The sequence below is a fragment of the Hoplias malabaricus genome, chromosome 2, assembly GCF_029633855.1.
Source record: "Hoplias malabaricus isolate fHopMal1 chromosome 2, fHopMal1.hap1, whole genome shotgun sequence".
Taxonomy (NCBI): domain Eukaryota; kingdom Metazoa; phylum Chordata; class Actinopteri; order Characiformes; family Erythrinidae; genus Hoplias; species Hoplias malabaricus.
This window is the reverse complement of record NC_089801.1, coordinates 27491609-27515782: the sequence shown is the minus strand read 5'-3', so window position 1 is coordinate 27515782 and position 24174 is coordinate 27491609. Positions and strand designations below refer to the sequence as shown.

Below are 24174 nucleotides of genomic sequence, written 5' to 3'. Positions count from 1 at the left end.
AATTTTTACAATTATTCAACTTTATTGCTCTCTGACTTGTCTATTGTAAAAGAAGAGTACAAAGTAATTAATAGCACTGTACACTGTACACATAATCCGATTATAAATAAAGTAATCCAAGTATAAATCCAATTATAAATAAAGTAAACAATACCGTTGACCTACATTTTTAGCCTATTTCTGCTCTGTTTGTGTTCTAAATCACCAATAACATAGCCCAAGGGCAATATATACCAGGTAACTTACAAATGACAGTATTATACAAGGGGAAAAAGAACCACAGTTCTGTACATAGATAAAAAATACTATAGCCCAAATTGAGATTCGCTTTGTATTTGGATACCTTTCTATCTCAGGCATTATTATATTTTACAGCAGTTTGTACTGGAGTAGTTTGTCTGATATGAATTTGTTCAGTTGGGCAATTCTACACTCTTCTCCTGCACCAGTGAGCATTAGACACAGATCACCCTGCTGCTGTTTCACTGTTTGACCTTTTTGGACCACTTTTAATAGGTAGTAACCATCACACACTGCGAACACACTACAAGACTGTACAAAACAACTCTTTACAAGAGGTTTGTACAGGATGACTCTTCTTTTAACTTTTAATTAGTGAATGGTTTCATAATTAATACTGATCCAGGCATTCATTTGAACACACTTCTATCATAATATTCTAACATAGAAAAGCCTTGTCAATTAAATGGGATACAATGCAGCAGCACATTAAATGTAAACTCATTTAACTAGACTCCAAATTGTTGTCCCGTAAACATTAATTCATTTATATTGTGTCCAATACCACAGAGCAGTACACTCTTTCAATTCATACAATTCATACACTGGGCTTAAGCAACATCCAATATCTCTGAAATAAGTTGGAGTGGTGTTTGTAATCCAGAGCTAATCACAGCTAATATTACAGTTCATAACAAGTAATGAGGCAGATTAGCCATGAGAACATGCACATTCACTGTTGAATTGAATAATGTAATTTTGATTAAAAGAAAAATGTTTGCTCAATATAGTTTGGTTGAGGAGAATTTGCTTAACCTACAGACAATTTGTATCATCATTCATGGTAAATAGAAGTAGAACTTTACAGAGATGTTAAAGCAAGGAAAAAAAGCAGTGGTTAAGGGGTATTCTAGAGAACAACCGCAGCTGTGTTATGAACCTTATAGTATTAATTTGTGTCCCACATAAATAATATTCTTATGTACATTTTTGTCACATTCATAAACTGATTGGAGCCAAAAATTTGCACATTTAAAAGATGCACATTAGGATGTGGAATGCAGCCATGTGTAGGGTTGGTAACGAAAGTGCCACAGCAAGGTGAAGGTGGAACCAACTGTATTTACCATTACAGTTATAAGACTAATACTAACATGAACAACTGCAGTGTAGTCCCAACCTCTTATTCCTCTTCCAAGAGAGAGAAGAATCCATTGAGTCATATAAATCAGTTTATAAAGGTTATACAATTTTTGTTAATCAAACCACTATTACTGAATGAATATATAATAAAGCATGAGTCTGAATTTGCTTGTATCTCAAATAAGGTTTGGGTTTACTTTTTAAAAATATGTAATGATTTTTTTAATTAAAAGTATGAAAATAAACATTTCTTTCTGATTGAAAACTAGATCTGCTGGAGACTTCATTTGTTAAGTCTTTATTTTGCATTGTTACAATAAAATGCTACGTATCAAAATCACTTTATTTAACATTCACATGCATCAAATGTGGTATGAGCCTAGATTTAGAAAAATAAAATAATAATAATTTTAAAACCAACAACAAACAAATAATGTTCATAAGGTAAATATTAAATATTGTCTTTCTGGACTATTTTCAATTAAATATAGATCAGACTGAATCAGTGCAATTTCTATTAGTATTTCACGTTTTCAACAAACTTATACTGTTTAACAAACCTTTATCTAGGTGATAAATGTGTCATAAAAACTGCCTTGAATTAGAAAGCACAGTTATTTCTACATTGTCATCAAAGATTGTAAAAAAACAGATCACCAAAAACAACCACAACAATAAGAAAAAGAAAATCAAGTTACATTGAAGAATTGGCAAATCCTAACATTCAGGTCATATTCTTATTCAGAGACTAGAGGTAGGTTTATGTAAACTGAGAAGTTTTTTAGTTTAATTCATGTTTCTGTATTACTTCCTTTGCAGCAGATACACTTTCCTACAGCATGAATATGTTTTAATATTCACAGAAAACAGCAGAGCAATAATGCACTTGATTTCCTCTCTTGAACACACTGGGAAGGTGCATGCCAATATTCCAGCTTGTGTGTAACATGCTTGAAAATCATTAATCTAGTTCTGAGCCGCTCAGATATGACTGGTGTATAGATGTTTCACCATTATTAGTTGCAGATTGATATAGCAGTTTCACACAGAGTAGATTCCCTTGTGTAAAAATATCTTTACTAAAAATGAAGAAGGAACAAGTTGCAAAAAAAAAAAAACAAATGGAAAAAACCCTGAGCATTATTTTCACTTCATAGCAGACTCAGCTGAAAATCATTTGCCATCTCTTTATCAAACATTTTGTGATGTCTCATACCACACAGGCCTTTGGGCCTACAATTTGGTTGAAAATTAAAACACTCTAAAATGCCAGTAATATAACAGTAATATTTTGTAATAAAGTTAAACTACACTATAGCTGCAGCATAGCACAAATTGCTTAATGAGATATAGAATCCTGGTGGAGAGTGTTAATAAATTATTAATGATGACCTCAAAAGTAAAGGTCAGGTATGCCATAAATGTCTCTTTAAGTCAGGTTGAATTCCGAAAAGTGGATTCTCATTATAGTGTCCTTCACTGCTGAGAAGATTAAACGGATATTTTCTGTGTCTGTAGCACAGGTAAAATGTGAGTACATGCGCCTGCGTTCTGAATTCTGGTCTTCATACATCTTGAGAATGAACTTCATTGCAGCCTCTGCATCACGCTTAGGACCTGAAAAAAAAAAACAACAACAACAAAAAAGAAAGTATGAAATGAAGGAAAGCTAATCATAATAAAACACCTCATTTAAACATTCAACATAGGTTTCATGAATTTAACAGGGATGTTTAAGCTGTAAAATGTATTCTTCTTATAAATTTGCTAATCTAAAGTAAGACAACTAAACATACACAAATCAGCAAGAACATTAAAAATAACTCCTATTTTCTACTTGTTTGTCCATATTATCCACTCCACTTACCATAAAGTTGCACTTTCTAGTTCTAATATTACAGAGTGTAGCCTATCTGTTATACTGCATACTTTACCACTTTTCATCCTATTCTTGAATGCTCAGGACCCCTAAAAGACCACCACAGTGCATGGGTGGTGTATCATTGTATGTATACTGCAGGTACACAGCAGGGAAAAGAGGCTAAAAATTATGCATAGCAACAGATGGTGTACAGTACCATTCTGTAAAGTGTTTTTCTGTCTGTAATCCATTTAATAATTAAACCCAAAAATTATTTTACATTTGTTACTTTCAGTATTCTTTGTATTGATGGATTAACGATTGGTTTATATTTATTAATCCTCTTACCCTTGTATATAGGAAAGTAGTCTGCAAGGTGGGACTTCATTATTTTTTCTTTAAGGATGTCAGTCTTGTTAAGGAAAAGGATGATGGAGCTGTTTTGAAACCATGTGTAGGTGATGATGGTTTTAAACAGAGCCTTACTCTCATCCATACGGTTCTGCATGGGGAATAAATGCCAAATCAAATAAACATAATAACAAACACAATTGAACTTACTCTATGTCACTTGTTCAATTGAACTTTTTAGTCATATTATGAAGTGGATAAATTTAGCATCTTACCTCAGCTGCATTTTCAAGCAAAACCTGGTCATATTCACTAAGTGCCACCAAGAAGATTATAGAAGTCACATTCTCAAAACAGTGAATCCATTTTCGCCGCTCTGACCGCTGACCTCCCACGTCTACCATCCTGTAACCATATTGGCTTATTTGTCACAAAAAGGGCTAACAGCATTTTGTGTATTTAGCTGGCAAATGCTATTACATGTACTGAGAAAAAACTGCCAGACTGGCTTTTGAAGGATTTAAAGTTTGCACATTTTGAAAATCTAGGTTCAAGGTTATTGTGTCTGATATCAACAGACAACTATTGCGAAAACATACAACAAGATACACTATATGGACAAATGTATTGGGACATATACACATTACACCTACAGTAGACATTTGCCTGAGTTTTATGACATACCATTCTAAATTCATTGGCATTAATATTTGGTCCATCATTTGCAGCTATAACAGCTTCCACACTTCTGAGAAGGCATTCTTCAAGATTTTGCTGTGTTCCTGTGTTGTGTTCAAGACCAATGGGATTGAGTTTAGTGCTCTGTGCAGACCATTCAAGGTCTTCCACATCAAAATCAGCCAACCATGCCTTTATAGACCTTGCTTTGTGCACTGGTGCACAGACTGTGGCTGAAACAGAAAAGGCCCTCCCAAACTGTTCCCACAAAGTGAAGCATGCAGTTGTCTTAAATGTCTTGGTATACTGAAGCATGAAGATTTTCCTTCACTAGAACAAAGGGGCCTAGGCCAGCCCCTGAAAAACAACCCCACAGCATTATTCCTCCTCTGCCAAACACTATAGTTGACACAATGCAGTCAGTCAGGTATCTATCTATCTATCTATCTATCTATCTAATGTTCTCCTGACATTTGCCAAAACCAGATTCGTTCATCGCTCGGACTTCCAGGTAGAGAAGTGTGAATTGTCACACAACCAAACATTTCCACTGCTCCAAAGCCCAGTGGTGGCGTGCTTTACACAACTGCATCTGACATTTGCCATTGTGTCTGGTGATGTACATCTTGCATGCAGCTGCCATGGAAACCCATGGGAACCTCCTAGTGCACAGTTTTTATGCTGATATTAATGCCAGTCGGCAGAGCATTTTTGACTGTTACATATTGTGCACCTCAGCACCTTACGACCCGCTCTTTAGGTTTACTTTAAATTTTTGGCTGAGTTGCTGTCATTTTGTAAATGTTTCCACTTTTACAGTAATACCTCTCCCAGTTGATCATGGGACATCTAGGAGGGAAGAAATCTCATGAGCTTTTTGGAATGACCCTTTTTCTTTTTACAAATGTTTGTAAAGGTAGACTGCATGGCTAGATGCCATGGTAATAGGACAGATGGGAACACCTGCATTCAATTATTAGGAGCTGTGACCCAATACTTTTTCCATATAGTGTAAGAGATATAAGAAATATTATTTATCTAATAATGCTTACTTTAAAATATTACACAAATATGCCTCAGATTAGCAAAGATGGTACCTGAAAATGAGTGAGCCTTGTAGAGGTTAAACATGAAGTGTAAAATTTGTAGAACACAGATTGTCCAGAGAGATTTGACAAAATGCAGATATCCTGCACAAACTAGACATTTGTAATATTTCTGTGTAGTCTTTTAAAGAGGTCCAAACAATCCTAGGATTGGTGGCCAATGAAGATCTCCAGTGAGAGATGGGACAACCAGGAGTGCAACCAGGAACAAAAAAACTACACTGATCTGTCTGAACTCATGTGAGAAAGCTGTGTTCAGTCCCAAAAAAAACCAAACTGCAAACACATTGTATGTGCTAGTGCATGGGTATGTTTAGACAGTTTCTGTTGTGAATTTGAAGGTGATGCAATAGTGAATGAGAGTAAATAGACCATTTCTGTTTTTACTTTGATGGTGATGGGCTTGTGCAGGGGTGTGTGTATATCTCCTAACATGAAGTGCCAGGGTCCAACACAGTTGGGTACAGTTCCTATTATGAAGCACCCACTAAACTGTCCAGCAAAATAAATCTGTTTGAGTAGGAACATCACCAAACTGTGATGGACACCATCCGATTGAAGTTATTTACTCCAGACCTAGTGGATTGGAGTATATATCTAAAACTTTAGTTTCTAATTCTGAATGTGGTCATCATTTGTTGATAAAAAAATGTTCTGCCTGATAGTATTAAAATTTACCACCTCACTGCATAGTATATATTTTTCTCTGTCCTAGCATGCCCAACTAAACTAAAAGGAGGGCTTGCTAATTAATTAATGAGAGTTCATTTTTCTACAAATAAATAAATAAATAAATACTACAATGTACAGGGCCATGATACTTCAAGATGAAGACTGAAATATACTGTCTAGAAGATTTGACTGTTACAGTAACAACCATGACTACGTAACAGTTTCAAAAGTGAACTGGTAAACTGTGACCAATATACAGGACACTCAGTAAGGTACTGGCAAATATAATGATCACAATATTGGTTGAATGCATCCCTAATAATAAACTTATAATTACTATAGCATAAAAATAATAATAATAATAATAATAATAATAATAATAATAATAATAATAATAATAATATTTCACCTGAATATAACAGAGCTGAGGTTAAAGGGGTACTCTATAATTCCAGTGGTTGGCACTCTGACTCGTAGAATATCCTGAAGGGTTGGCAGATAAGCAGCAGCAGAAATTCTGTCTATGTCATCTAGGTAACTAACAAGCAAAAAAAAAGTTGAAAAAAAAGTGATCATTAGAACCAGAAATTCCACAAGTGTTAGCAAAACTACAAAATATAATAATTTGATAAATCAAGTTCTATTCTTTGTATACAGTACAACAACAGATGTGTGAACTCACTATTTGGCTGAATCTGATAGCTGGTACTCTCTCCTGCGCTCATAGCATTGCTGCATGCCATGGTCACTCCACACACTCTTTATAGCCTCAGCATGGTGAGCCTCCAGTGATATGACTGTGTCCAGCGACACGTCATTTAGCATTGTAGCAAGTGCCTAAAAATGAACATACATACATCTATCAATATGAGTTGGAAAAAAGCTGATTTGCAACATCTTAGCATCTATTAGTGTAGGTTTTTTAAGTTTGGAAACTGCTGTATATTTTGTGCTACTTCCAATCTAAAATAAAATGCTAATGCTAGAGTGTCAGGGCTAAAAGCCTTAAAACATCCAAAACACCAGAATGAAAAACAGTGAAAAACATAAAATTACTTAAGAGTTGTACAGTAAGAGTTGACTTCAAATGTTTAGCCTAGCAAATGCTCACTTTGTTTTTGTCATCTAAGAATGGGATTCGCAGGGTGTCCATGGCTTGGATCAAAGCTTGAACCGCAACGAATATATTCTGGAAGACGAGCTTGATGTAGCCTTTTTTGTCAGCATCAGAGTAGCCTTTTCCATGAATGATTCTCATCTGCTTGATAAAGGTGCTCTTACCACTCTCCCCTGTGCCTAAAGAAAATTGAAATGTATTAGTTTATTAGCAGTTTCTTTCATGCTTCTCCTGAAATATATATTCACACAGCAAACATTTTCACACTGGGTAAATAAGGAACTTTGCCCTGAGAAATGGTGATGAGTTTCGTGAGTTTTATACTCAAGCAAACCTCAGCTGAGCTCAGCAGTTGGTTACCAGGATTAGTATTAGGAGTAGGAGTGTTAGTAGGAAAATTACCAAAATGTATTAGACTCTGGCACTGAAACCCTTAGGAGTTTTTAAGCCATCACATGAAAAAATATAAGTGGTACTTTACTTTCATTCATTTCATTGTTGCATTATAATCTGCAAGTATGGAAATAATACTGGAAAAAATAATGGAAAAAATGTTTTTTACAAGACACTATGTAAAAATTGTTCAATCAGGATTTTTTTTCACTGTAGGACAATGTAGTTGCCTGTTCACTACAGGGCAGCACGGTGGCACAGCAGGTAGTGTCGCAGTCACTCAGCTCCAGGGACCTGGAGATTGTGGGTTCGATTCCCACTCTGGGTGACTGTGAGGAGTTGGTGTGGTGTCCGCGTGGGTTTCCTCCCACAGTCCAAAAACACACGTTGGTAGGTGGATTGGTGACTCAAAATTGTGTGTGTCTGTGTTGCCCTGTGAAGGACTGGCGCCCCCTCCAGGGTGTATTCCCACCTTGCGCCCAATGATTCTAGGTAGGCTCTGGACCCACCGCGACCCTGAACTGGATAATGGGTTACAGAGAATGAATGAATATGTCATTTAGTCCAAGACCAGGATTAATCCCTATCTGGGAAACCACCCCTGTATGCTTTATTGTAAAGTTCAGATTGAACTTTTAGATGTTATTTTTAAAGTTAGCATTATTGATTTCTGTGTAAAATATTGTTTAATGTGTAAATGTCTTGGGGTTGGTTCCCAGCAGTGGTGGACAAAATACACAAACCATGTACTTGAGTTAATGTACAGATACTCAAGGTAAAATATTACTCCAGTAAAAGTAGAAGTCTTCGTTTTAGATCTCTACTTGAGTAAAAAAAGTATTCTCAAAATGTATATCTTCAAAGGTACTTAAGTATCGAAAGTAAAAGTACTATGACGTATTATGGCTCCAATTATCATTTTTGTAACAACAATCATGCTTAATACATTGTAGGTGAAAAGTCACTCACTCTTGGTTCCCCAGTCTCTGTGCTGCCCCTCCAAACCAACAGAGCTCACTTTCTCCGCAGAATTAAGCTTCTGTGTTGAACCTATGCCACAGGCAGCGCAGCCTGATGCGCACCTCTCCAGAAATGTAACTTGTGTCTACGCAGACCGCAAAGACTGTGATTGGTCTGCAGTTGGACGAACATGGTTCAAAGGTCCATAAATATTAACTCTTAAATATTAAGACTAAATATTAACAAAGAATATGTTTGAAATTTAGCCCTAGTAGTTGTGTTGACGTGTTGCAAGTATAAACTTTCACAATTTCCTAGTTACTGGAGATTCAGAATAATAAGCTTGTTTTTACTCAAGCATTAGGTAAGATTTGGGGATTTTTCTGCTCCTGGGTAGGGTAGGGGTGGTTTCCTACCCTCCTCCAAAAGTTTCATAGTGCAGTGTTGAGCCGAGATTAGCAACGACATAGGTGCTGTTCTCCATATTACAGGTCAGTGAAGCATCACAATGATTTTTAAGCTGTAATTTTGGGCTTTGGAATATTTCTTCTGGTTTTGACCTCGCTTCACGTATTGGGTTTAATAAATCTCCAAATGACTGTCACCCTTGGTGATTTGTGTCGTCTACAGGTCTCTAAATCATGTATATGAATGAATAGTAGTTACTGATGACTCAAATACTAAAAGGTGCATATCATTTTGTTAATTCATAAACTTTCAGTTTCAAATTCGCACAACATTTGAAAAAAAACAAAGTCTGGCTTTGGTATTATTGGTTTTAGGCAGAGAAACATTTTGACTTGTTTTAACACGGAGACTGTGTTCGTTCTTCTCAATGGTGCCGATGTGCGGAGCACATGTGTTATTGTGTTTTATTCACACATAAACCAAAAGGAATGGCAGATTTTCATAATGTAGTGGAGTAAAAAGTATATTTGACTTTGAAATGTAGTGGAGTAAGAGTAAAAAGTCACCAAAATGGAAATATTTCTGTGGAGTACAGATACACAAAAAAAGTACTTAAGTACAGTAACAAATTACGTTTACTTCACTGTGCACCAGTGGTTCCCAGACAGGGATTATACTTAGCCCTGGACAAGACTTGGGAATTCCTGTGTGGGAAACAACTCCTTTAAGTACATCACCCAAAATGAAACTTTTTTATGATTACTGTTCACAAAAACGCACTAGCAGCATTCTTCATATTACTTTTGATATACAGTAAAATTAACTTTCTCTCTGCCTTTAAACACATTGCTACAAATTTCACCATAATTCCCTACTGAAATACAGTGTTCCAACTTTCTTCACATTGCTCTGCAGAAAAAAAACAGTCAAACCATCTTTACATTTCCAGATACAGACTCCTCAAAACGTCTACACTTTACTGAAAAACAATATTCCAACCTTCTTCATATTTCTATTCTGAAACACAGTAATCCAAACATTCTCCTGCCACATTTCTCGTGCTTGTTCCAGCTTTCCTGAAACACCCAACAGCAGTGTCTTCACTTTAACACATTGTTTTGATATTCTCCATATTTTTCCTAAAGAACTCTACTCCAACCTTGTCCACATTCCTCAGGTGAAAAGCACCACAGAGCAGGATTTTTTTATGTTAATAATACAAGTAGAATCTCTTGTATTCTAGTGAAAGTGAACATGCTAATAAACATTGACTAAGATGCAGGAAATATGGCATCAGATTTATAGCCTTCATAGCTGTCATAGCTTCATAGCTCTGCTAGCCATTTCTGTTGTAAAATAATAGCTACACTCCCATGCTCTTAACGAGCCAATAATATTTTCATCCTTGATACCATTCCTTGTCATATGCCCCATGATTCTGGGTAGGCTGCAGGCCATGCACTTCTTGTGATCAGGATGAAGCATTTACAGAAGGTAAATGAATGAATGTGTAAGTACGAGCCTGTGTTTATTTTTTCTTGCAGATGCCACAAAACCCCAATTCATACTTCAGATTCTAGAAGCACTGCTGTAGATTGTTTTCCTCATACCTGGCTGTGATTCACTATAAAATCTGAGGGGATCTGAGCCTGAGCCTGAATTAAAAATTATTTGTAGTTCAATGTCTATAGTTTATGGTTTTCTTTATCATTTTCTATTCTATTTCTGTAGTTTTGTTTGTAGTGCATATTTAGTTGTATTAATTTGCTTCCTAAATTATTAACTTCCTTAGGTCATAGTAATGCACAAACCACAATGGATCTGTTCTGAATGGTATCAAAACCTGGTATGGTTTAGGCTCTGCCTGAAACAGCTGAATCTTACATGACAGGTCTTCACTCATTTTGCTATCATCAGACCAGTCTTTCTAGTATTATCTGGAAAAGTTAGTGTTCTTCTCTTAAATAAAAAAAAGACCATACATTGCACTTTTTTTTTTAAATAATTACCTGAAAACAACAAAATTAAGTTTAGTCAACTACATAATCACTGGCACCCTCAGCAAAAATGGATAAGAGAAAAGTGATTAAAAAAAAGATTTTGTGATTAAATAACATTGTTTCATTGATTAAAATCTCATTGTAGTGAGACTAAGAAAACAAAATCACAAGCCAACATTACTGTCACGCCTTCATTTCATTCTGTAAGACACTGCTAATATTTATGTGATGAGCAAACAAAGAAGTGAGTCTCACACCACGCCCCAGTACACCATTTTTTCACATTATCCAGGATGTTCACTTTCGGACTCTGTATTTCAGCTCAACACATGGGTTTACAGTTGGATGGTGAGAACGGTAATAGAAAGGCCATATCATAAGATTTATCTTATGGTCATTTTTGTGTTTAAATGCTAACGGGTGACAACAGGTAATGTCCAAATGTGTGATGACCTTTGACCTGTAAGGGTGTATTCCGGCCTTGCACCCAGTTATTCCAGGTGGGTTCCACACCCACTGCAATCCTGAATAAGTGGAAAACGTTTATGTCCTGCTACAAGATCCAATTATGAGTTTTGTATATCATGTATTTCCTAGAGTCTATGATGCTATGTAACTTCCCAGATTCAGTGCCATAAGTTACAGCTGAAAAGAAATCTGTATACATGTCTTTCTTTTCTGAATATATTTGTTTTACAGAAAAATACTTGAAATAATAGCTGTAGTTATTTAAAATTCCTCTATAATTGCTTTCAAATTTAGGCTTATTTTTATAGATGTTTTATAAAAGCAGATTTAGAACAGTTAATACAGCTCAATTTAAAAGATTAAAGGATTAAGAAGAAGCCATTATTCTTTATATTTTTCCCCGACCAAATTCTCTCCAGCATATAGCTTAGTGCCCAAGTATAGCATAATTTTATTGTAAATAACTGGTCACAAATAGCAATTTTTTCTGTAAATCTTAAATGAAGTCCTTCAGATAAATATAGCTCATGTAAAACTAAAATAGATTGTATTGGATATTTTTCTGTGGTAATGTAAACCAAAATGTGGTTTAATTCCATTGCTCTTTGATCGTTTTGGTACTGCTATAGTTGGTTCTCTAACTACAGAGCTATTTGCCCATTTAAAACTAGAAGTACCCTGATACTGTGGTGCTTTCCAGGTCATGCGCTAATGAATAAAGATTGTTAAAGGCTTATCTGTAAACAGGTTTTTCAAACTGTTTTAGGTGAAGAAACATTATCAAGATGAATATAAGGAAGAATTGCAATGCATTTGTTCACCTCTCCTTCCTTCTACAAACTAAATGATGAGCACACCTGATCAGCATAACTGAACCCATGGAAACAAATACATGGAAATTTGTTGCAAAATCGTGACAGATACAATACTCATGAAAACGTTTAAACCTTGTTGCAATTGTTCACCAAGCACTCAAAAATAAAATTATATATATATTTTAATATCATGTTTTTGTTACAAGCTACATATCTCATTAGAAATGAACACCAAACATTATTTTATCTAGATAGTATCAGGGAATGTTTTCAAGGCCATAAGCAGAGGATAGATATATAGTTTTGCATGTATTTGCATGTGGATGCTAAACCTACATCCACTGTTGAAATTTCCAACATCAAGTTTTCCTCATGAAAACCAGCTCACTAGCCATTATTTATTTTAGAATCTATATTTAAAGAATATATCAGTGAGGCTTGAACCAAGGTATGTCTATTTTTCAAATATCAGTTAGGGTTTTGAAGATGGTGTATACCACTTGGCAGCAAATATAAAAAAAAATGGTCATTTTCAGTTCATACCACCAGAGACAAAACAGTATCATACCTAGAAGTAACAGCTTCAGCTGTTGTTGTGCTTCATTTTTGTCCAATTTCAGTTGTCTCTCAATGGCTCTGTGGATCCTGTACCTCTCCGTGTCTTCAGCGGACATACAACAGTCACCCATGGTCCAAAACCAAAATTTTGCCTCTAACAGTATCCGTGTTAAATATATGTAAAATATATGGTTTGGCAGGCCAAAAAAACTCTCAGAAATAAATAAGTGCCGTATAGTTCTCCAAAGTCTTGACGCAGAATGCTACAAAAATGAGACTTCATTCACAAGCTGGAGTTGTATCTGCTACACAGGTTGTACCACAGACTGGCTGTGCAGGAGACACGTTCCTCCTCTCAGTGAGAATGTGGCATGTTGCCATGCAACCCAAGGCATGCACTAGACCTGAGTGAACATTTTTTCAATTCTTTCCTCATGCTTTTTTCATTCCTGCTTAACCTCTTTGTAAAACAAGTTGGTGAAAGACAACACATGGAAGAATATGTATTATAAACAGGAATAATTTATTCCATAACAGTTGATTAGAAAGCATTTTAGACTACTTTTCTAATGACAATGTTTCAAAGAAGCTATTTTTTGAAGGGGAAAAAAAAGGGGGGGGTGCAAAATCTTACAGAAGAAACTGGAAAATAGTACTTTTGAGGAAAATGCAGCTAAATTGGATCTGCTCTCCCCCCAAACAGTCCATATGATGTTACTGAAGATTCAGAATTGGATTCAGACTTTGTCACACTGCAAATACTTTTGAACCAAGACAAATCATTAGTCCAAAAAAAGACAACACCACCTGACAGGGGACCTCTCAGTCTAGCATGATTAACAAGTGACTCAGATGCACTTGTTTGATCATCCTTTTGGAGTGTACGTCGTTGAACAACTAGATCAGAAACCCTAATACTGGCAACATCTTAAAGTGAGAAAGGGAGAAGAAGAAAACCACATTTTTTACATAACTAAGTACAATGAGGCACCTCACTTAATGGCATACCAGCAGTTTACCAGTGAACAGGAGAAGAATGTACTGAATGATCAAGGGCGGAGTCAAGAGAATTCAAATGCAGCTGCTTTTGGTTTCACGTTACTGCACCAGAGCCAGTTAACAACTTAAGGTATCGTCATTTGTACAAATGAACAAATATTATACACTTCGTACCAGTAACCACCACATCCAAAAAAAAAAACAATATGAAAATACTGATTTTAGATCCCCAAAATGTTTTATTTTTGCCTTTGGGGCATATCTCTGTGATGTTAAGAAAAACAAACATTAAGAATTATGGATGCTGTAACAGAGCTATTATTAAACAGCAGAGCCATTCCTTTTACCAGCCTTTATCAAAGCCAGCATTTCTCCTATGTTTTGGCACACTTCTGAAAGAGCTTTAACACTCAACCATTCAGAAGCAAGAGCACATATACCATCACACTTCAGAGCCATATACAACTTCAAGTGAGTCCGTGTCTCGTGATATTTATAGGACATTAGATTGAAGCCTAAGCAAGGAATCCACGCAAGTGAAATTTAATCTAACATGAAGTCATTTTAGGAATAATTTAAACACTGTCAATTTAACACCAAAAGCTCTTGAATCATGAACTTTGGATGGTAAACATCACACAGAACTAATACTACCAATCTTAATTTCTTAAATACCAGCCCTTATTCAATTAAATTTTGTAAACTTGATTAAAGCACACTCAGGACAAAAGGGAATTTGATGCTCACCATCACTCCCTCTTCTTCTGGCAGATTTCCGAAAGACCTCAAAATCAATTTTGTATTGGAGCTGCACTGAGCACTTTGTATATATCCGTATTATATCAAATCATTTCATCAGTAGAGGCCCACCGTTTAAAAAAAAAAAGCAGTTTAGTAAGGCAGCCTTGCTTTAGCCAATGATTGTACATATTCGTAAAAGCTCCATTTAACTAAAGAAATGACTATGACATAAAGAGTATGCCAATGGTGTATTGAGAGTATTTGCATGTTGATGTAAAAGATACCAAAACTGCAAGTAATATTATGGCAAAATCCTAGAGACCAAACAGACCTCCTTGAACACTAGGCACCAGTTGAAAAAGGACAACATAATGACTTTAAATTGTCTCAACAAAATGATGAAATACTGATAAGTATAGTGACTGTTTTCAGAATGAGCACTAATTGTGAAGCAGGTCTACTTTACAACTGTGGGAGGGTAAATAGTGGTGTGCTAAAGAAATTAACTATTGTCATGATCAAAATGAAGGGGACAGGTAATGTTAGTGGTGCAATAATTCATTTGGCAATATATAAGACAAACATATTTAAAAACAAGATGTGGCACTTGTAACATACTACTACTCAACTCCTAACCATTTACTGTTATTCATCATAAAGACAACAAATGAGTAAGAGTAACCCTCTGAACCTGCAAAGTCTCCTTGGAAATGGGGGGCGGGGGTGCTTTTACAAGCTGAAGTACTTAAAATAGAGTGGACAATGATTTCAATTATTTTCAAAAAACCTCTTGTCCCTCAGAGTAAATATCACATAATATGACCAAAGTGAAAGAGCAAATGTAATAATTACCTTAGCAATTAACCAAATGTATACATTCTTCAAATAGCAGAGAACGCAAACCGTTATGGAATTCAACCACAGATTCCTCAAGCAGGAAGATGTCTATTCTGAATGCATTAACTTCTTATAATCATAAAAATATTCAACATATTTCACTTTAAAATGGAATAATAATATTTGAGATGGACCTTGTGAACAAGCTCCAAGGTGCAAATAAATAATTATGCAGTAGTGAGCAGTTTATATTAAATTGATATTATAGTCCAAAGACAAAAAGGTAATCTAGCCAATTTGCCCCTGAAAAAAAAAAATCATAACAGACCAATAAAGTCTCTGCATGCCATTTATGCTTATGGTCAAGCTGTGGTCTGTAGGTGCTTTTTGAGCAAGCAGGAAGAGAGCTGTGTCCGGTTTGTTTTAGGATTTTCAGACTAGATTGTATTCCTTTAGATTGAGCTGCAAGATGGTGTCCTTGACAGCAGCGAAGACAAATCGGATGTTTTCTGTGTCTGTAGCGCAAGTGAAGTGAGAATAGATGATTTTGTCACTGTCTGGATTCAGGTCGACAAACATCTTCAGGATGAATTCCCTTCCTGCCTGAGCATCCCTCTGGGGACCTAGCAGTAAGAAGGAGAAAGTAAAGGAGAGCAATCAGGGAAAAGGAATTCATGATTTGTTTTTGGTTATGATTTTTTTCTTCTACAATTTGCTCTAAAACCTAATGTAGATAGACTATGTATATTGTCTATCTAGAGAGTAAAGAAAAACACTTGAAAACTTGATCAGTAGATATTGATATAATTTATGATTGAACAAATAACTAGTCATTAATGATAATGATAAGAAAGAACACAGTAGCCAACATTATGTTAATTTATTTACGTTATTTATGTTTATTGATCTATAATTATAGACACCTTTTTTATAGGCAGTTTCAGTTCACTTACACATGGTCTGAGATTTCTAAAGGGGCATTTTTACCCCTGCACTTTGTAGTCCGGTAAAAATCAGAATCTGGTTCATTTACACTTTTGGTGTGATTTACTGGTTCAGGTGTGAACGCAGTAATCACACTGATGTGGACCAAAACAACCGCATCGAGACCCTTGAGAGAATGTGGTCTCAGTCCGGTCCCAAATGAAATCTGGAGCAGTTTGTTTGTGGTGAGAATGTAATCCAAATATCAGGTGAACTACTCAATTTTGAGCTAAACGGCTCCTGTAGCCAGGTGTGCTTTGCATTATGCATGACTCCACAACACAGGAACTTCTTCTTGTATTAATGTTCTTGCTCCTGCCTCATACAAGACCAATAAGTCAAAAGAATGTTCTGACCAATAAGCAAAGAGAATGCTCTCACATGGTTTGTTGTAATGTATTTTGGTGCGCATTGATTTATCACTGTGTGAAAATAAACTAAATATAGGGGTAAATGCTCCAAGTATACCATCTCGTGAATTGAATCGGACCAGAGCACACAGGCTATAGGGGTGAAAACATGCTAAAAAGGTGTGTGTGTGTTATGTTTTCAAACCTAAATGTTCTATGTCACAGCAAAACAAAATTGTAGCTTTTAACAAAAAGCTACAATTTGACAATGTTTGCATTGTACGTGAACATGATTAAATTCATTTTCACCCCAAATTAAAAAATCTTTAACCGTATCGTGATTAGTGGCTCCTGTATATTTTTTCCTTATTAAAGCAAAGAGAGTTGAGTATTGACAGTATGGAGTACCAAACATGCCAAAATTACAAATTAATACATTAATTAATAAAACTAATTAAATAAAAACCAAATGAGGAATATAAAAAAATAAATAAATAAACAAATTACATAATATTGGACATAAAACCAATACCAAATAAATAAATCCCTGGTGGGGGAGGGGTTAATTTTTCCCTTTTTATTTATTCATTTATATTTCTGTATTTCCTCCTCAATATTTGCTAATGAAGGGGGTGTTTTTTTCATGTTCAGGCTTAGCAATCAAAGAACAGTACAGAGCAGTTGATTCTAATTGAAGAAGTGTCAGAGTACAAATGTCGGGGCGAAGGTTGGAGTCGAATCTGCTTAGAGAGGCAGCTGCTTGCCTCAATGAAATGGAGCAATATATGTATCTGCTTGTTAAGTGTGATGCCACTCCATTTTATGGGTCCAATCATGCCTTCGGTCCCGTGTCATGCATTCATAGACATGTGTTTCTCTGTGATCTCAGTTCAGAAAAACAACGTAAAACAAATCAAACATGTCTTTGACATCATTTTTTGCACATTCGCAGCTCATTTTGATCTGTGTGACCTGCCGGGCAGACTGTCTGTGCTGCTCTGTCTCTGGGTGCAGAGCGCCATGCAGAGGGAGTTATTTCTCCTGCAGCTCCGTCTCTGGGAGCAGAGAATCCACATATGGAAAGCAGTGTCTCCCGCAGCTCCTGGAGCAGAGGTGCTGCATAGAGAGGGATGTGTCTCCCGGAGCTCCATTTCTGGGAGCAGGATAAGAAGGGGAGAGAGAGCCATCTCTCCTGCACATGGTCAGTTTTGGTGTTCCATCGAAATGTGCTACGGGTATATTAAGGCCTCCATTACTATAACGTCAAATACTGCTGATAGAGCAAGACATGTACAGTTGATCTATGGCATCGATCAACCAATAAGAATGTTTAGACTCTGTGACATCATTGATGAACAGCCCTCTTATTATCATATAAAAACAAGGAAAAACAGGGGGGGAAAATATACACTGGGAAATAAATCAATGCAAAAAAATAAAAAGTTAAATAATAAAATTAATACATAATAATGAAAAATTATAAAAATAAATAAGAATATTTTAATAAATTAGTCAAGAGAGAGAAAGTAAACTAAATACACATGCAGGTAAACTGACATTTTAATTTATATAAAACCTAATGTATGGTTTTATTTATTATTTTCTCTGTTTATTTTTATTATATTTTTTTATGGAGGAATTTAATATTATTGAGTAGTTTATTCATTTTATGTATTTATTTAACTTTATTAATTTATTTAAAATTTTGGCATGTTTAGTCCTACATATAACAAAAGAAATAACAACAAAAGAAGCCTGCACTTGAACATCGAACGAGAGATGAACAGGAGTCTCATGTTCAACTTTAAATATTACAGTTTTTCAAAACTACTCACCATCGTACTCAGGGAAGTAATCCACAAGATGTGAAAACATTATTTTCTCCTCCAACAGGTCTTTCTTGTTCAAAAACAAAATGACTGAAGAATTCTGGAACCAGGGATAAGTTATAATCGTCCTAAACAGCGCTTTGCTTTCCTCCATTCGATTCTGATGGGGAAATATGACAAAAACTCTTAAAATTCTGCAGAAACATATATTGGTGCATATCTAACATCTAATTAATAACACTGGTTGTATGTTCTATACTAATAAGTGTTGAACCATCTATAGGTTAAACCATGAATTTTCCATAGAGATCATGAACATTGCAATATTACAGCAAGTTTAAAAGCATGTGCACCCCCTAAAAATAAACTTGTTCACTTTTAAAACCACAACTAGACAAATAGAGCTCAGTTATTAAAAAAATATTCAGATAGGTTTGTTTTTAATTAACAGGAATTTTGGTGGCTGCAGGAAGAAAGTGTGGTGGGCCCTATGTGAAGCTCTAATGGATTAGCATAGGATACATCTTGTGTATGATTATGATTAACAAAACAAAGAAAGCAAAAAAATAGGCATTCAATTATTCCTGAAAAATTGAAGCAAATTCATGACCATTAAAAATATGAATAAGTATTATCTTTCACGTTATAACTGCCTCAAACACCTTGTCATACTCTGAGCATTACTCTGGCTCCCTCTACTGTTCATTGAGACACACACCTCATTGTCAGATTCCACCAGGACTTGGTCATATTCACTCAGTGCTACAAGGAACATGATTGAGGTAACGTTCTCAAAGCAGTGAATCCACTTCCGCCTCTCTGACCTCTGGCCACCCACGTCTACCATTCTAGAGGGGATAGGACAAAACGACACTGATGTTACATACCATAAACCCATGAACATTAAAAAAAAAATGGAAAAGTAATTGTGGAGCTACTCAAATGAGAAGACAGCTGTAATAACGTACATATTCATATCACCAAAATGCCATGGTTATAAAGTCTGGAATGCCCAAGTGTGGGATCATTTTAACAATAATATCATCTTGTTGTGCCCAATACCAACAACAATAACATGTAGGTGTACTTTAGGCATTCTATAACATATTGTCACTGTCCAAAGAAAAACATGTCTCTCTATAAGAGAAGGGAAAAAAATGTCTGTGAATGACAGCTGCTGTGTTCAAATGATGAAGGAAACTAAAAATGGACAAATTCTCTTAGCATTTCATTAATCATCCTTCAAGAGCCACTTGAAAAGTAGGTGAGCATATTAGGAGTCTTGCCCAAGTACTATGAGCCTATCCAACACTTTTGGATTGATTATGGTGGTATTAAGCACTATGCTATTAAGTGTATGTTGAATATAATGGAAATGTCTATATTGTGATTATATATATATATATATATATATATATATATATATATATATATATATATATATATATACATATACATACACATACATTCCATACACATTATATGGAAAATCAAGCTCTAATTCACAAGTCAAAAATGTTTAACAACAATTAGAGAGAGCAACAAAACTACCTGAATATGACACTCTGTAAATCAAAAGGGTATTCGATGATACCAGTTGTGGGCACTCTAACCCTGAGCACATCTTGCTGCGTGGGTACATACGACGAGTCAGCAATACGATCCAGTGAATTCAGGTAGCTGGAGAGGAAATAAACATGTTAGAGAAACAGGTGCATCAGTCGAAATAGCTTCTCTTTTGTGATTTCTCAAACAATAGGGATTTCAAATGGCTTCATGAGCAACCAGTTTGAAAGCAAAATGCAAGTAGTTAATCACAGTCCACATCGGAGTAATAATACTACTATACTGCCACTGGTTAAGGCCTAGTGATCATATTTTACTAGCTTTAACTTTCAGAATTCATTCTGCAGTGGCCTGAAATGACCCTACTCTCAGTAATGGTGCCTACAGTAACAGCAAAGCACAAAGATCCCCGAAGCTCACACTAAATTATTAATTATGCATCAACTGGTATATTAAGTAATGTTTGCAGCCACTGGCACTGACAATCCAGAAAAGGAAAAATAGGTCAAACACATTCATATAGTGCCACCAATTCTCACAAAGTTAGATTGTAGTAGCCTGTTGATTACAGTTTGGGTCCACTCACTATTTGGTAGAATCTGACAGCTGGTATTCTCTCCTTCGATCATAGCACTCCTGGATTCCTGGGTCATTCCACAAACTTTTAATAGCGTCTACATGGGAAATGTCCAATGTTGAGACTTTCTCTATGTCCACTTCTCGTACAATATTGGCATTGCCCTAAAAAAATGAAGGGACAATCAGAAAGGGTTTGTCACGAGTAAATACTAAACACAAATAGAAAGGGTTCAATTTGATATCCATAACCTGTTTGCTGTATTGTTGCCCTATTTGAGTACAAACTTTTCATACTTTTAAATGCAAAAAGTTTTTTGAAAATGACTACTGGCTATGCTTGACCCATTACTGTGGTGCTTCATTAAGGTTGCAATGTTCTGTAATATTTCAGTTAACTGCACAGAAGGGAAAAAAATAGATTCACATTTGGCCCATCTAGAAATGGAAAAGAGGCTCCAACACATTTCTGTAAGGCAGTGAATTTGTATAATTAATTTTATAGCCTGGAGGCATAATATAGTTAGGGCTGAGCTACATGATTAACCAAAGTGATTCTATCTCTCTCATGGTATTTGTCTCGTGCGTTGGCCTACTTCACGGAGGCTTGTGTCTTACGGAAACTCAAAGTGACACACAGTCATCCATCAATAATAACATTAACTTAAACAGCGAACCAATTAACACTTCCTGATAATAACTTCATGTGTTCAAATGTTTAAAGTCATGGGATCATACAATATGATTATGACCGAAACAATATGAAAGACCTCACTGTTTTGCCCAAGACCTGAGAAAAATAGCTCAGCGTTAGTGGGTAGAGACTTAGAAGCCACTCCTCTTCCCACAGTGAAAATGACAATGTCAAGGTTGACAACATGACTGTACCTTATTGTGTTCATATTTGTAGGGAATTTGAAGTGTTTCCATGGCTCGGATCATGGACTGAACAGATGTGAAGATGTTCTGGTAGACCAGCTTAGTGAAGCCCTTCTTGTCTTCCTCCGAGTAGCCTGAACCGTGGATGATTCTCATCTGCTTGATAAATGTGCTCTTTCCACTCTCTCCGGTCCCTACACCACACAAGAAACCAAAGGCAAAAGATGACGTGGGTGCAAACTATTCAATTAATTTTGGACATATTACATTTACAAGAATACAATGAGTCAAATACAACACCAAAGCGTCTACACCTGCTACGTGTCAACTGCTCAATATCACCTGCTAAACATATGCACCGTTTAGTAGGTCGTGGAGAGGTTGTGGAATTTCCAGCCGCGCTAAAGGGAGGGTGGTCAGGGAGGAGTGCCACAGTTCCTTATGATTGAAAAGAGAGGCATGGCGTGTACTTAGCAGTGAAATAACCCAGCTTTCCTATGCAAACGTGTTTGTTGGGGTTAGAGGAAGAGTTGGAAAAGCAGAAATGCTGAACGTGGTCATAAACAAACAATAACGCAGCACTTTCACTCAAACACCTCCATTCTTCCTCTCTCGGACTAAACGCCACAGGGTGTCGGGCTAAACTGGAACTGGTCTTCTACTGGCAGCGGGTGGGTTACTTCTGGACCCCCACGTTTGCACAACAACACGGTCCCCAGGACAAAATACAGCTAGGACCATAAACCCGGTTTCATTCAAGCCTGAGTGACAGTAATTAACGCAAGGGGAAATTTGCATTTTGTAGCCACTCAGTTGAAGCGACGCGGGCTAAGTTTTGCATAAAACAGACCGCAGCCCGTAGGCAACAAAGCTTAGCGGAGACCAGATTGAAGTCTTATGTGAGTGACATTTATCTCCTACCGAGTAGCAAGAGCTTGAGCTCCCGACGGGCGTCCTTCTTGTCCCGACGGAGCTGCCTCTCGATTTCGTCGTTGATCCGCCTCGCTTCTTTCGCCTCTTCGCTGAGGCAACACGCCATAATGGAGTCCAGAGTCATGACTCCTCCAAACAAACGCAGGGCAGCGAGTCCGCGTCTACGACTTTATCAGCACTTCCATTGAGAGACGAATGCGTCCAAACAAGGGTGTATGTTTTAATAATTAGCCGGCGAAAGAGTTTTCCTTTTACTTGACCAGGGGAGGATGGGTGGGCGATTCATAAAATGTCGAAGTAATTCATAAACAAATGTTGCAATCCCAGTTACTGGAACCAGCGGCTGAAACTTGTAGCTTTAGACTCTGTAGGGTCCCTCTGAGGCTGCCGTGTGACTGAATATCCCCTCACTGTAAAAGCAACAGATCCTTTTGGCAGGTTGACTCCATAGCTGGCCGATTTTCTTAGCCACGGGAAACACACTGTTCTTTTTAAAAAAAATCAGCTTTTACTCCTCTGAAAGAGGCGAATATGTAATGCTATTTCTCGCGCTCTCTGTAGGAAACATTCGGGTGTAAACGAAGCCAAGGCGCTGAAACAGTTTTCCCCAAACGCTCGAGTCCGGGCGTGGTAAAGCTGAATATGGCGGACTTTCACTCCAATTCCCTTCTAACCACTAGACTGGAACTGTTGTCTTCTGGAAAAAGCACTGAAAATACAGCATCCTCAGACATGAACACGTCCCGCGTTTAAAAAAAACAACTGTGTTGAGTATATATGATTTTAAAAAATCCTGGGCGTTTTTTAGCACGTAAATTCCAGTTTGAGCGCATTCGTATCCTCTTTCGGCTATTCCATATGTAATTTCATTACAAGCACCATCCACTCCCTGCCATGTGACGTTTAAAGTCGAGGAGGGGTGTGTTTGGCCAAGAGGAAACGCAAGAGGAAGCAGTTTATTCAGTGTGTGGGAAAAAAATAACAGCTTAGAAAACGCACTCGTTTTCTGAGGCAAATAGTGTTGTTTCAAAGCTGAGCATTAATGTGTTATAAGCTCATAATAAACAGTCCTTTAAGTCGTTCTCACAAACAGCACAAACCTCAAAAGTCAAATATATGAATAACAGTCATAACTAAGTTAACCAGTGAAAGCTTTTACCCCAAAATAATAATAATAATAAAACACAATGGTAACACATTAAGATGCTGATGAATCCCTTAAAGTCCCTCTGTGGTCACTGGGAGGGAAACATCTGTGTTCATGGAAATTGCACATTTCAGTTATATCCAAGAAAATAGCTTAAATTGCCTTCTGTGTAACTCTACACTTTCCTAATTCAGTAAACTCAAATCTATGACTTTTCCATCAGTTTCCCCTTGTCTATTTCCACATAGACTTCCACCCACGGGCTTGTAGCTAGAAAGTCCCACCCCATGAATTGATAGGTTTGGTTCTTTAAGCTTATGACGCAAGAATTCTGACCATCTGAATTAACCTATTTGAGATATTATGGCAATGACTGCTTATTTTTCGCATATTACGACTTAAACACAGGGACATGTTAACGAGATAAATTTTCACTTGAGGGAATCTTGAATATTTCAGTGACCTACAACAAGGGTCGTGTAGTCAACTGGGAGTTGTACTAGTCCATATATACAAAATACCTGTTTTTTAGCCTGATAACAGTATGGAGATAAAAAGAAACA

General features: G+C 36.5%; 2 protein-coding genes across 2 annotated transcripts; both read right to left on the bottom strand.

Annotated features, from left to right (window-relative positions):
• Nucleotides 1-1683: 1683 nt before the first annotated feature.
• On the bottom strand, nt 1684-13087 carry LOC136679394 (guanine nucleotide-binding protein subunit alpha-14-like). The gene is made up of 7 exons (XM_066657898.1): nt 12781-13087; nt 7163-7347; nt 6734-6888; nt 6461-6589; nt 3871-4000; nt 3593-3746; nt 1684-3000 (listed from the first exon to the last, which is right to left on the bottom strand). Exons 1-7 carry the CDS (start codon nt 12899-12901, stop codon nt 2813-2815), a joined length of 1062 nt encoding a protein of 353 aa, XP_066513995.1. The 5' UTR covers nt 12902-13087; the 3' UTR covers nt 1684-2812.
• A 224-nt stretch (nt 13088-13311) lies between these two features.
• On the bottom strand, nt 13312-23366 carry LOC136679386 (guanine nucleotide-binding protein G(q) subunit alpha). The gene is made up of 7 exons (XM_066657888.1): nt 22453-23366; nt 21541-21725; nt 20663-20817; nt 20062-20190; nt 19229-19358; nt 18517-18670; nt 13312-15970 (listed from the first exon to the last, which is right to left on the bottom strand). The coding sequence occupies exons 1-7, from the start codon at nt 22586-22588 to the stop codon at nt 15780-15782; spliced, it is 1080 nt and encodes a 359-aa protein (XP_066513985.1). The 5' UTR covers nt 22589-23366; the 3' UTR covers nt 13312-15779.
• Nucleotides 23367-24174: the final 808 nt, after the last annotated feature.

What these genes read in the sequence shown, in the direction of transcription:
- LOC136679394 (XM_066657898.1), bottom strand. Translation starts at nt 12,901, where the DNA reads ATGGGTGACTGTTGTATGTCCGCTGAAGACACGGAGAGGTACAGGATC. An exon ending in TCTTAGATGACAAAAACAAA is followed by an intron (nt 6,889 to 7,162) that starts GTGAGCATTTGC and finishes GTTCATTTTTAG; the next exon opens with GCACTTGCTACAATGCTAAA. An exon ending in CTCAGCTCTGTTATATTCAG is followed by an intron (nt 4,001 to 6,460) that starts GTGAAATATTAT and finishes ATATGGTTACAG; the next exon opens with GATGGTAGACGTGGGAGGTC.
- LOC136679386 (XM_066657888.1), bottom strand. Translation starts at nt 22,588, where the DNA reads ATGACTCTGGACTCCATTATGGCGTGTTGCCTCAGCGAAGAGGCGAAA. An exon ending in CTGTCAGATTCTACCAAATA is followed by an intron (nt 20,191 to 20,662) that starts GTGAGTGGACCC and finishes TTTCCTCTCCAG; the next exon opens with CTACCTGAATTCACTGGATC. An exon ending in TGGTGGAATCTGACAATGAG is followed by an intron (nt 18,671 to 19,228) that starts GTGTGTGTCTCA and finishes TTTCCCCATCAG; the next exon opens with AATCGAATGGAGGAAAGCAA.